Below are 13,607 nucleotides of genomic sequence, written 5' to 3' on the forward strand. Positions count from 1 at the left end.
CTGCGTTGGGTTTTTCCATGAGTCATTTGTAGGACAGTCACCTTTAGCCAGTTCCCCAGCTGTAGAAACAAGGAAAGAGAATGCCCTCCCCACCCCAACTCCTAGACAGAGATCCAGATTTTGAAGTCCTAAAACTGCAAACCTGCAGTTCGTGGTCATGTCTCCCTACCTGGAGCAGGGGAAGGAGAAAGAAGGCCCTTCTCTGAAGTGTCCAGCAGCCATTGTGTTATCTCATTTGCAAGCATTCCTGGAAACTCAGCATTTTTATAGCATCACGGTATCCAGTGGCTTGAGTTCAGGCTCAGGAAACTAGTTTCTCTGATGTGCATCTTTCCCTGGGGCTCTAGGGGGTCTTGCCTCCCTGGGGGCACTTGATTGGCCAACAGATTTTACCAACCTGATGAGCAGAGCCTACGTGAAGCTAAGGGTCTTGAGTGTCCTAGAGGTTTCTGTGGCTGCTGATAAAGGAGCAGCATGCCTGGGCTTCCTTGGAACAGAACGTGCTCTCCATGGGAAGATTCCTGCTTTTCTGCGATGATCTCAGCTTTCAGTGTGTGATCAGTTTTATGTTGGGGCTGTTGTTGCCTGGGAACCTGAGAGTCCTTAAAGCTGCATCTGCTGTGAGCTGTGTAGTGAGCAAGCAATCTCGTTAGCTCGGGCAGCTGCTGATGAGATGTGAAGTTTAAGCATCCCCCAGAGGAGCCCCTCTTCAGCTGTGGGGAGTACGGGGGGGGGCCTTGACCTTCAAGTTCATCTGGTTTTTTATAAGCAAAAAACCCCCCAAGTGTATAGCTTAGATAGTGAGGGATAACCATTATATGGTTGAGACTGATTTATTCAAGCTCACTTTCTACAGGCATTTAAAACTCCTTACCTCTCTGCAGTTTGCTTTTTAGCAACAACTCTCAATCCATAAGGCACAGACTTCAGTAACTTGAAGTGGTTTTACGTCTTTATTGACACTCCCTGTCTTTGCACTTAGGTACACGTCATTCAAGGAGGGCCCCCCCCCGCCCCCCCTCCCTGGTTGCACAGCCTCCTGCACATGCCTCACAGCTGGGCAAAGGCCTGGAGTGCACATGGCCCCCAGGTCTCTCTCAGTGGTGGCACGTGCCACTTCAGTGTTTAAACTTCTGTCCTGCAGGTGGAGTAAGTAAAGACCGTGGCCACAGGTGCGGCTCACCCGCCCTCGTGCCCTCAGCCCTGTAGCCCAGCGGCTCTCCCTCCTCCGTCAGCAGGACGGGGCGGCAAGTTGCGCCCCCCAGTTGGCGGTTGATCGGCCAGGGAGGACCCCACTCCTCAGGTGGCCAGTCGGAACGACAGAAGACAGTGGCCCCATTGGGCACGCAGGTCCTCGCCCCCTGCCTCAGGACGCTCAGGCCTGTATCTTAGGGGAGGTGTGGGGAGGTTTGCAGAAAACTAGACCAGTGCTCCAGTTACATACATAATAAACTGCATATATTAAAGCTTCCGAAGTCCTCACAACTAGTTCCCCGTAGCTCGCCACGGCCACCCTAGAGGGGAGAGAGGAAAGGATACAAGAAAACCCCACTAAACGTGGAGTACATTTCGTCAAAGTCTGTGTGGGCCAAGCGGCCCCCAGTCACCACAATGTTGACGCCATCTCCTGCCTTCAAGTGCACGACGAGGTGGAATGCGCCCGGGCCCCCACAGGTGTGCAGGCCCCCTTGGGGCCGGTGGTATTCCAGGAACTCCCTCCTGTAGCCGGCTGTATGCAGCTGGGCCACGCTGGCATTGGAGACCGACAGGACAGCTTCCACGTATGCATCCCTCTCAGGAGTCAGGGTGGCTGTGATGAGGTAACGCCCATCATACGGAGCCGTGAAGATCCCTGGGAGCAGAGAGGCAGACGCTTGTCCTGTGACATCACAGCACCTTGGCGACAGCTTATTGGTTAACCCACGTTCGGGAGACCAACCATTCCTCTCTGTCCAGGACTGTCCCCAGAGACCAACTGGGAGAGTTGGTCACCAGACCCGCAGAAGGCAGGTTGGCCCGAGGTGGGGGTAGCCCCTTTTGATACTTGCAGCTGCCTGACACCCACCCAGTGCACGGCCCAGACGTGAAGACAGAGGGCTGAGGCCAGCCCGGGCCCATTCCCCCCTCACCAGCCAGGTCCTGGTTACCATTTGGGAGTTTCCTCCAGCATGGAAAGCACCCCACCAAGGCCAACATAGAATAAGCCCCACAACTTGTGTGCTGGGTACAAAATCCACAAAATGTTTGAGTTGCCTCCTGAGGACACAGGACCAAAAAGAACCCACAAAGCTAGTCACTAACCCAGGGAGGGACCACAGGCTCCCTGCATTGGACCAGTATACAGGTGGCACCCATTTATGGCCACAAAGAAGCTGGCATTCATTGAGCCAACGACCCACAGGCCGTGGGCCTGGAGAAGCCGGGGAAGGGGTATTTGGAGGCAGGCAGCACAGGGAAGAGAAGATGAAGTTGCAGATGTACCATCTACCAAGTGGCAACTGGGTGCCCCCGAAGCCAGAAGGTCAGAGCCCACAGGAAGTACTGGCAGGAGCTGGGCGGGGCGGGGGGGGGTGGGGGCTAGACACAGACCCTGACCACAGGCCGAGAGTGACAGAATGGAGGGCCCAGGGGCTGGATCTTCAATCTTCCCTGAAAAATCGAAGATGCCGGCCATCCTACTCTTACCCGCTTGGAATGCTGAGTAATCAGAGCTCCACAGCCTTCCCGAGGCAGCTGGACCCTGAACAAGGCCTGGGCCCAGAACCTGGGCCCGTGGCCTCCTCCCCTGCTTAGAAGCTGCCTGTGGGGAGTCCGCACTCGGGGTCCCCCAGAATTTCCTTTAATGAGGACTCACTCAACGAGAGGCTACAGTTCTGGGCTGGGCATCCCGGAATGTGCAAGAAACGTCCGCCACCGCCCCTGCTTGCAGAGATCACGTGACCTGTCAGGAGCAGCTGTCCCCCCACCAGGGCAGCATGGGGGCAGGGCCCAGGAGGAGGCTGCACTGGCCTAGAAAGTAAAGGTCTCTGAAAACAAAGGCCCTTCTGGCACCCTGCCTGCCTCTGTGCCTCAAAAGCAGGTTAAAAATGCAGAATCCAGGGTCACCTGGGGGGCTCAACGGTTAAGCGGCTGCCTTCAGCTCAGGTCATGATCTCAGGGGCCTGGGATTGAGCCCCACGTCAGGCTCCCTGCTCAGCGGGGAGTCTGTTTCTCCCCACCCCTCTCTCCGCCCCTCCCCCACCAACCGTACTTTCTCTCAAATAAAAAAAATTAAAAAAAAAAGATTTTAAAGTCCTGAGCTTGACTCCAGCTGGCCTGGAGGACACGGAGTTCCATTTTTCCAAGTTCTGCAGGTAATTTTTATGCTCACTAAAACTTAAGAGCCACTGTCCTAGGAATTGGTGGGATTTGCTAGATGGTGGCCACGCAGGGCAGATGAGAAGGTGAGAGCTAAAAACTGCCGAGAGGGCCCCCCACCGCCGCTGCCTCCTCGTCACCTCCCTGAACTCCCACCCTGCAGCTCCTTGGGAAGGACTCGGCACCGCAGGGTGCTGGTGCCCGACGGGCTCAGAGACGGGCTGCTCCGAGGTGTGGGGCCACTGGAGACAGGCCCCCGGCTGCTCTGCCCCAACCTACCCCAGGGCTGCCAACGGGTTGGGCAGGGAAGTGGGGCCCTTCATATAGGAGGCAGGAGGCCCATGGCTGGCCTCTCAGGAAGGCGGAGTCCAGTCCCCGGGGACAAAGATGGACAGAAGCTCAGGTGTGGCGGAAAGGAGGAAGTCTATACCGCAGGAACCCGGGGTGACATCTGTCCTCACTACCCTTGGGCTGGTGGACAACACACGCCACAGGCAGAACCCAGGCCTGCAGCTCAAGTGGTTCCAGAGCAGGAAACCCCACAAGCGGGGTCTGGAGCCTTCTGGAAGGACTGCTGTCCCCTTTTTTGGCTCTGAAGGTGACGGGGCAGGGGGCTGGTCTCCTGTCTGTCCCGTCTCGGGGTGTTAGGACAATAGATCCGGAGGAAGAAAGCCATTCGATGGCTTGGAGGAACAGCGGGGAGGGCCACAAACCAGTGGAACAAGGCTCCCCACAGTAAGTGCCGGGGATCTCAGGCATCTCAGGCTAGAGGACAGGACGTCCCCACGTGCTCCCCGCCCACCCTGCGGCCTGGAGCTGGAAGCTTCTCCGTGAAGCCCCACAGAGTGGGGATAGCAACAAGGGCCAGTTGGTCCGCCGTGCCCACGGCTGCTCAGGCATCTCCCGTGGTGCCCCGCCACCCCGGCCCCAGGCCCGGGAACCAGCTGGGACCCCGCCAGTCTCGGAGCCTACCGGTGTCGGGGTCGTACACATCTCCGTCGTTGACCAGCACTTTGTTGAAGAGGACGACACCCCCATCGCTGGGGAAAGGCTTCTGGGTGAGCCCCGCGGAGAAAGCCACCAGAGCGGGCACCGGAGCCCCTGCAGCCCAGAGGACGAGAAGGTGGTCGGGGTCAGAGGTCAGGGCCCAGAGCACGGAGACCTGTGTGCCCGTCGGGACAGGCAGCCTCACTGAGCTGTTGGCTTTAAGGTGGTAAAGCACCGTGGGACACGTGGGGCACGCACTCCTCACCCCCAAGAGCCAGACCGTCCTTGTCAGGTCGGGACATGCACCAGTGGGGGGGACGTGTGCGCCCTGCACCGAGAGGCGGCCGTGTGACACCGTGTGGGGGGGTTGGGGGGGCACGGCCGCACTAGGCCGATGCAGCCAGCCCCCCGCCAACTCCGCCAGCCAGCACGACCTTGTCTGGCCGGGACGCTGATCCTCTGAGGGGCAAAGCTCGGTGCAGTCAGCAGCGACTCCCCTCAGCTGGGGGACCCCAGCTCCCACCCGCGCTAACAGCCCGAGGGAGGCGGCAGGACAGGCACCTGAGCCCCTGCTGCTTCCCCCATAAACGTACCTGGGGCGGCCACCGGAGGGGCGCTGGGGTATCCTGCAAAACAAAATGGGAGTGGAATGTCCAGCAAGCCCCCCTTTTGCTCCCTGCCCTTCTCACTGTTGCTTTAGAGAGACCCGGAATGGGCACCTCCCCGGGAGCAGAGCAGTTCCCGGAGGGCCAGCTGGCTGACCGGAGGCTGGAGGCGGCGTCGGCCACTCCAGTGCGCCGACGGACAAACGGACAACCGGTCCGACCCAGGATGAACGGCCCTAGCACGGAGCTGGGAGGCAGCGTCCTTGCAGGAAAGGCCCGGTGGCCCGGGGAGCACCTGGGCAGGGTGTTCCCCCCCCACGCTGCCCCGGGGCCTGGGGGTGCTGTTGGGCCTCCCCCATGCAAAAGTCTGCACTGCCCTCCTGCAGCCCACGTGACCTGAGCCTCAGCTGCCCCCCTGAGACGTGGAACTACTAAGTGTCCGTGACAATAAAGGAGCCCTCACCGGCCAAGCACCCAACAAGGCTTTCCTCCTTCACCCTCACAGCCGTCCCCCCACCCCAGCTCCTGTTACCCCCCACTTTGCCTGTGACAGAGCCCTACAGGGATTATGAGGCTGCCCCAGGTCCCAAAGCTTGTGGTCACATAGCTTGATTTGAGCCAGACCTTCTAGCCCACCCACTCCGAGGGGCGGCGTATCTCTGCTTCGCAGGCTCCAGTCCACACTGGTCTCCCAGGGGCACTTCCTGCCTGGAGGACAGCCGAGCGTCCCAGCCCGTGGGAGGCAGTGTTCACTGCACCATCCCTGGGGGTGCCCCAGCCTCTGGGGGTCCAATTAGCATGAACTCATCCCTCAGCACCCCTGGAGAGCTCCTTGCTGGAACCCGCACCCAGGAAGCCCCTGCAGCTGACCCCTAAGGCTCAGGCCCCCTCTCAGGCCTCACCTGGTGCTCCCGCGAAGCCTTCAGCGCTGGGGATGGGCCCCTGCCCGGTCTGGCCATCCACGCCTTGGGGCAGGCCCCTCCCCGACACACCCGTCCTCCCTGGAGGCCCGGCCTCGCCAGTCTCCATCATGACCCCGGTGGAGCCGGGCAAGAAGGGCAGCCCTGCCCAGCCCGGCCATGCTGGCGGGGGCAGCGGCTTCGGGGGTCTCTGGGGCAGGACAGGCCGCTGGCCTGTGTGCGGCCGTTTCCTGGGGTCCTCGGGAAGCGGGGGGGCGCTGGGCCTCAGCAGAGGGGTCGGCTTGGGATGAGAGGCCTCCGTGGGTGCCTCCACCAGCTCCGGCTGCAAGGGCTGTCCAGGCGCCTGTGGAGCCTTTTCTCGGGACGGGGGCGCTTCGGGGGGCTCCTCCGCTGAGCATTTGGAAAGTGGAGAGAAACACAGGGTTAAAAAAACCTCCGACCTGACTGCTCAGCCACAGGCTCCCCGTGAAGGTCTGTGTTTGGTGGCGGTCCCTGCAGCATCGACGGGTGAACACACAGCAGCCACCACAGCATGGGGACAGCAGGCCTCACGGCTTCAGAAGGTGGGCCACAGGTCCAGCTACCCTCAGGCCACCCAGGAGCTGGTGAGAAGGTCTGGGGTCCCCCTGCGCAGCAGCCAGGCTGAGGGGAGGATTCTCAGCCTTTCTACAGGATGGCTGCACTCCCCAGAACAGCACCGTTCTTGGCCTCACTTCCAAACTTCTGATTTCACCACGTGACGATACCACAGGTGTATCACCACTTACTGAGAGGGACCTGCTGCCCCAACCACCTTACGTTCTCTCAAACCAGCACATCCTGGAGTCACTGTGATGGTTCCACAGGCTCAGGCCCTGCCAAATGCAGATGCCACAGCAATCCCAGCAGGTGTCGGGGAGCTTGAGGCACCTCTGCAGCAGGCACTGGGCCCAAAGGAGCAGAAACATCCCATGTCTCTTGCCACAGCCTTAAGATCACCAACTGAGGGGATTCCCACAGAAGGAACCTTCTGATTCACATTCCCTGCGCTCATGGGATGGCGCTGTGACACAGCCAGGAAGCTGCCACCCCCTCCTCCTCGGAATATGTTCCAGGAACCAGGCTTCCAGGAAGCCTGCCTGAGGGCCCACATGGCATCTAAAAATAAACAGGACCAGCAGATACCAGCCTCAAAAGCAAACCCCACCTACTCCTGCAGTCTGTATGGAGCCTGCCATGGTCAGGTTCCAAATCTATACAATTGTGTCCAGGCAAAATCAGTGATTGTATTTTTGACCCACTGTCTAGTTTTAAAACTCACTAAGGTAACGATGGGGATGAACCACATGCTTCCCTTCCACCATAGTGCCACATAGCTCACCCACCTCCAGCCCCAAACAGCCTTTCTTGACCAGCTACGTGAGAGAATTAAGCCCTATGGAGAATGACTCCCCATTTTCTCAGTCATCCCAAGGATACTACAGAACTAACCCTTAAATGCAGAGAAGAGAATTCATGTTGTCCAATGGAACAACATCAGGCCTCAATTCTCTTCAGAACTCAGGTTGAGAAGGGCTGGGTTAGACAGAATCCGAGGCAGAGGGACTGCAGAAAGGCAGACATCAGCCACAGCGGAGGACAGGAATGAGAAAACGGTCTGGAAACACAAAGTCTATACATTGAATTAGGAGGCCCCCCACCCCGCTTTCCTGCTCAGCTCCCAGAACACTTACTTATATAGCTTAGGTTGGAGATAGGGAGAATCTTCACCCCATAAGGAAGCCCACCAGTATGAAATCTTTTTTTTTTTTTTTTGAGATTTATTTATTTATGATAGACATAGAGAGAGAGAGAGGCAGAGACACAGGAGGAGGGAGAAGCAGGCTCCATGCCAGGAGCCCGACGCGGGACTCGATCCCAGGACTCCAGGATCGCGCCCTGGGCCAAAGGCAGGCGCCAAACCGCTGAGCCACCCAGGGATCCCCCCAGTATGAAATCTTATCCAGTGCCTCAACTTTAAATGTGAACCACAGCCAAGATAACTTGATGTGCAAGGAAAGTCTCCAATAAGAAAAAACCAAAACAGTCATCCAACTAACAAAAAGGAACTCTGAAGAAACACACAATGCAAGAAAACAAAAACATGAAACCCTTAAAAGAAACAGAAGACACCATCCATAAGGCAAGGATAGATCGGTATTTTTTTAAAAAGGCATAATCAGAGAATAAGGATGAGCCTTTGCTAATAAAAATATGCTTGCCAAAATAAGCAAATAAAATGAACAAAAATCAAGGAAATCTTTCAGACGGTAAAACAGGAAGATGAAATGGTAGACAACAGGAAGGAAACCATAACATTAGTCAACCCAGAAATCTTCCCTGAAAAAAAAGTCAGAAAAATTGGGACATAGGATGATGAGGTGATAAGGCGAGAATTATCAAATACACACACAATTTGATTCCAGCACAATTACTGATGAAAAGACCTAAACCAAGGCACATATTCAGAATACTGAGGCAAAGGGAAGATCCTAGAAGCTTTCAGGGGGAAAAATTTTAAAAATGACTTCGAATCCAAAAGGCAACATCAGGCTTCTCAACAATAGAAACCAGAAGACAAGGAAACAAAGTCTTCAAATTTTGAGGGAATAACTGCTCACCTTGAATTCTATACCCAACCAAAATATCCATCAATTATGATTCAAGAATAAATATTTTCAGACATGCAATATTTAAAACACACACACAAAAACTATCAGGCCTGTTTCCTTAAAAAGCTTGGAAAACATGCTCCACTGAAACAAGTAAACCATGAAAAAAAAAAAAAAAAGACAACAATCCAAGACAGGAGAGGTTCAAGGATGGTAGTGAAGGAAGTTTCAAACTGAAAATCTTTAGCAAGTCCACAGACTAAGCAGTCCAGATTGGATCAGAAGAGTGAGAACCTCAGAAGGGAGGTCATGAACTAAAAAAAAAAAAAAAAAAAAAAAAATGGAACTAACAAATGATCTGGTACTTTTTATGGAATAGAAAATTATGTTGAGAGGATGTCCTGGGATAAGAGGAATCCAAAATAGATACATAAAATCTAGCAAATAATAGTGTAACACTGCTACTTATTCAAGGAAAAGCAAACCAAAAAGCAACATAATGATATTCAGCTATGTTGAACTACTTAGCTCATAACAGCATAAATGCTGAGTACTGATTTTTTTTTAATTCAGTTATCATTAGTCTCAGATGTTTGACTACTGATTTTTCTGTAAATTCTACTGGGAGTTGAGAGAGGGAGGAAGCAGGGGAGATAGGAGTAATCCTAATATGTAAACTAATGCCTACAGCTGATACATAATATATAATGTCTAAGGACTATGTATGTAATATCTATATAGAAAGCTAAAATTAATGAATCAATTTAAAACTATAGAGGTAAATATCAAGGGAAGATAGCCCTCAGAGTTGCACATGGCTGCCTCTGGGGAGCTAAAAAAGTGCCAGGGATAGGTGAGAACAGGGGGCTGGTTTCATTGGAAGCCTCTCAGTTTATTTATTTTATAAAACGTAATCGCAGGAGACCCTCTCCGACGGCCTGTTTCTACCCTCGCCGTCACTCTGCATCTGCTCTTTCGAAAACATTCTAGCCAGGGTCCCTGCTCAAAAATCTGCATAGTTTCGCAATGCTCAGGAAATCCCACCAAATCTCCTCTGACCTCCCGAGCCCACCACCTGCTCCAACTCCTCCCGCAGCCACAGTGTCCTTCCTGGTGCCAGCCCTCTGCCAGCTTCCGTGCCTTTGTGCCTTTTCTTTTAATGGCCACACTCCCTGAGCAGCCCCTTCCTGCAGCCTCACTGAAGCCCCGGTTCCGATTCTGCCTCCCCGGGAAGCCATCGTGGATCTGCCCAACAGAGCTTGAACAATCCTGCCTCTGAGCCTTGAAGCACTTTGAGCCTCCAAAGGCTCTTTCAATTTTTAAACATTGTTCCTGTTGTACTGGGTGCTGAGCAGTGAGGACACATTTTAATATGTGTTACCCCCGGCTTGGCACAGGGCCCTCGCACATGACATGGAGACATTTAAGTGTTTGGTTTGGTGAATGAATGAAGGCTGCAAGGGTGGCAGGTACTATGGGCCGTGCCCTAATTCCTGCCAACCATCACACTAGGCTAATATTTTGCTAAAAGTAATTGTCACTTGGGGGGCCTAGTAGGGCAGTGCTGATATGCAGAGACTGTGACAGCTCTTACGTCCCTTATTCCCTGAGCACCTGGCTTGTCACACTGGTGGAAGGCAGAGGGAAGAGAATGAAAACATTTAATGGAACCAATAGGCTGCACGGCTCTCCTTGGGGAGTGTGGCCACGCCTGCTGTGGGCCACCGACTGCTCCAAGCCACCTCAGCCAGGACGGTAAGGAGCAGGCTGCCGGGTCCAGGCATTTCTCCCCCCGGGCACTGGGTGTTTCCAAAGCATATACATTTATTAGAAGGTTGTAACAGACTGGACAGCATTTTGTTCCTTCTGGAAAGATGACTCCTGGTGGCAGATGGCGTTCTGAGCTCAACATGTGTTTCTAATTCAGGGTGACCCCTTGAACTGCGCTCTCCCGAAGAGCCCAGTGTCGCTGCCAGGCGTCCAAGGCGAGAGGGGCCGGGCCGCACGCCCGATGCTCCAGTCCTCACCCGCCCCTGTGGCCTCACCAGGGCAGGCCTGGTCCCCAGCCCCGAAAGGCCGCTTGGGTTCGCACTAAAAGCCAACGCCGGGGATCCCTGGGTGGCTCAGCGGTTTAGCGCCGCCTTCAGCCCGGAGTGTGATCCTGGAGACCCTGGATCGAGTCCCACGTCGGGCTCCCTGCATGGGGCCTGCTCCTCCCTCTGCCTGTGTCTCTGCCTCTCTCTCTCTGTGTCTGTCATGAATAAATAAAGTCTTTAAAAAATAATAAAATAAAAGCCGACTCCGACTGTCCCGAAGCGGAGGCCCGCAGAAGACACTCCCCACTCGTCCAGGAGCTGAGGCTGAGCGGCCACAGGGTGGAAGTCAGGGGCAAGGAGGGCCCTGGGGGGCCGGGGGACAGACCTGGCCTCCCGTCGGGGCTGCGGGAAGGCCACGGGGCCCTCCCGCCTCATGCGCCCGGGCCTCGGGCCGCCAGCCCTGCGGCGGCCTCCTGTCACCCGGGGCGCGGGCGCCGGAGCTGGCAACCCCGCGAGCAGCGAGCAGCGAGCGGCCGCACGGCCCAGGGCCTCGGCCCCCACGGGCGGGGAGCCCCGCGGAGCAGCCGGCTACGCGGCGGCGCCAACGGCCCTGGACCGGCTGCACCGACAAGCCCAACCCAGAGGCCACGAGCTGCACACACAGCCGCGCCCGCAGGGCCCCGCATCCGCAACGGGAAGGAAGTGGCCATCACGGGGTGTCAGGCGGGGGGAGCCTCCCCTAGCTGAGCTTCAACGTCACTTGGGAACCTTTTTTTTTTTTTTGGTAGAATTTCACAAGCTGATTCTAAAATCCCGACGCAAATGCACAGGATCTCCGCTCCCTGGTTTTCAGACTTACTGTCAAGCTGCAGGAACCAAGAGGGGAAAGCACATGGTGCCCACAGCTGGAAGAGCCCGCAGGTGGACTGGCTCCCCCGAGGTCCCCTCTTGTTGCTGGGCAGCGGGACAGCCAGGCCTTTCATTCTTTCTCCTCTTCTCTCCTCCCTCTTTCTCCCCCCTTCCGGGGGACGGTTGGCCCTGGGAGGTTATATCCTGCTGCGCTTGGAGTGGCCTTCCTTATGCTTCTGGGACCAGAGCTAGCGGTTGTTTTAATTACAAATTTGATTACAAATTCCTGGGTCTCACCTCATCCCTACTCTGCAGGAATCTCCCAACTGAGCCCAGGAGTTATTTTTCTAAAGCTCCCAGAAGACTTTTCCAATCAGCTGTGGGAGAGCTCAGCCCCAAGAACAGCAGGGTTCTAAATTCAAAGTCAAGATGCAGGGATCCCTGGGTGGCGCAGCGGTTTGGCGCCTGCCTTTGGCCCAGGGCGCGATCCTGGAGACCCGGGATCGAATCCCACGTCAGGCTCCCGGTGCATGGAGCCTGCTTCTCCCTCTGCCTGTATCTCTGCCTCTCTCTCTCTCTCTCTGTGTGTGACTATCATAAATAAATAAAAATTAAAAAAAAAAAAAAGTCAAGATGCAGGGCAGCCCCGGAGGCGCAGCGGTTTAGCGCCGCCTGCAGCCTGGGGTGTGATCCGGGAGACCCGGGATCAAGTCCCACATCAAGCTCCCAGCACGGAGCCTGCTTCTCCCTCTGTCTGTGTCTCTGCCTCTCTCTGTGTCATGAATAAATAATCTTAAAAAAAAAAAAAAGTTAGGATGCAGAAAAGTAGCTACTATTTACTCCCACCACAGGACATTACAAACACTAGATGCCCACAGGGTGAAAGGGTGCATATTGCTGGAGTCAGGATGGTCTGAGTGTAAGCAGTTTATTCTAGCCTTTATATATTTATGAAACCCTGACGTGCTCCATCATGCTGTCTTGTCTTGGACCTAAACTGGCCCCAGATTCAGCTAATTTCAAATGGGGAGCCCACACCATCATTGTGGCAACAGACCACTCTTCCCCTGGCCAGGTTTTATGGTTAAATATTTGGAAAATCTGTGCTTTTTCATTCTTGTAGCAAAGCTTGCATTAAGCAACTTGATAAAGATGTGGCTCTTACATCTCTAACCTTCCTAAATGAAACATTGTATTTAGTATAATTCAAGTACTAGAAGAAACATCCTTCAGCCATGAGCAGAAGAGACAGATGGGGAGATTTGAAAAAGGAAGTAATGCTGCTGTCACTGGAGTCTGTTGAAACATCATGGCATCCAGACGGGCACGTCCCTTTTTGGAACTGTGATGTAGGGTAAGAGAGCTTCCCCAATGCACAGAAATACTCCTCTGCCTGGCATCTCTATTCAGCCAGAGCCCCACGTTTCTCAACACCAGGAACTCCCCTCTCTTGCACTGTAAGAGGCACAGCGGAAACACTGGAGTCCAGGCAGGACTCAGCATCTATGTCACACCAGGAGGCAGGGATACTCGGGCTGTCAAGTGCGGCAGCTGGCCACGGCCTTCCTGACAACACTCGAGTCCTTGGGGCCCAGGCGAGAAAAGATGCCTTTCACCCACACTGGGGGCAGACCCTGGAGCTGCCTGTCACAGAGCCACCCCAGCCACACGAGATGCTGACCAAGGAAAAGGGAGTGTGTGCTGGCCAGAAGTAACCATGGGAGTGAGCGTGTCCAGGCAGACAGCCAAACCCCTATGGCCACATCAGACAGAAGGACAAAGGACTTACAAACCAGCTTTGTCCTAAGTGCTGAGCCTCTCATCAACAAAAGTATTTGAACGTGAATCCTGAATGCTAGGGAGAGGAGATTTCTAGGTTTTTTTTACACTTTCCACCTGACCAATTTTCCAATTAAGAAAAGAAGAAAAGGGGAAAGAGAGTAAACCCCCACCAGGTATCCAGAGTATTCCACAGAGCAGACAGGAGTCCGACACTCAGGGCTCTGGTCCCATGTGGACAGACTATGTGGACAGGCTGCTGGAGGCTGGGTGCCTGGGGGTTTACAGGAAGAGAAAGGGAGAGAAGTTCAGCCAGGAGTAGAGTAAACATCTATTATAATGGACACAGGGTTAAAATAGGTAATATTGACTGATCACCAGGGGCCACGTACTGTTTACTACTCCACTCCTTTGGAGTGTTAATCCTCTTTAAACCAACTTTTT

The 13,607-nt window shown here is 54.8% G+C and overlaps 1 protein-coding gene across 3 annotated transcripts in view; it reads right to left on the reverse strand.

Moving 5' to 3' along the window:
* Positions 1–932: 932 nt before the first annotated feature.
* The window catches only part of SMCHD1 (structural maintenance of chromosomes flexible hinge domain containing 1), a 214,707-nt gene continuing 202,032 nt past the window's right edge, over positions 933–13,607 (reverse strand). For all 3 annotated transcript variants that reach the window (XM_072735040.1, XM_072735041.1, XM_072735042.1), the window contains 4 exons: positions 5,852–6,259; positions 4,938–4,970; positions 4,330–4,458; positions 933–1,852 (listed from right to left, as the gene is read on the reverse strand). In XM_072735040.1, the coding sequence (XP_072591141.1) occupies positions 1,515–1,852; positions 4,330–4,458; positions 4,938–4,970; positions 5,852–6,259 (908 nt within the window). In that variant the 3' untranslated portion in view covers positions 933–1,514. The remainder of the gene's footprint in view (positions 1,853–4,329; positions 4,459–4,937; positions 4,971–5,851; positions 6,260–13,607) is intronic.

The sequence above is a fragment of the Vulpes vulpes genome, chromosome 13, assembly GCF_048418805.1.
Source record: "Vulpes vulpes isolate BD-2025 chromosome 13, VulVul3, whole genome shotgun sequence".
In the NCBI taxonomy this organism is placed as follows: domain Eukaryota; kingdom Metazoa; phylum Chordata; class Mammalia; order Carnivora; family Canidae; genus Vulpes; species Vulpes vulpes.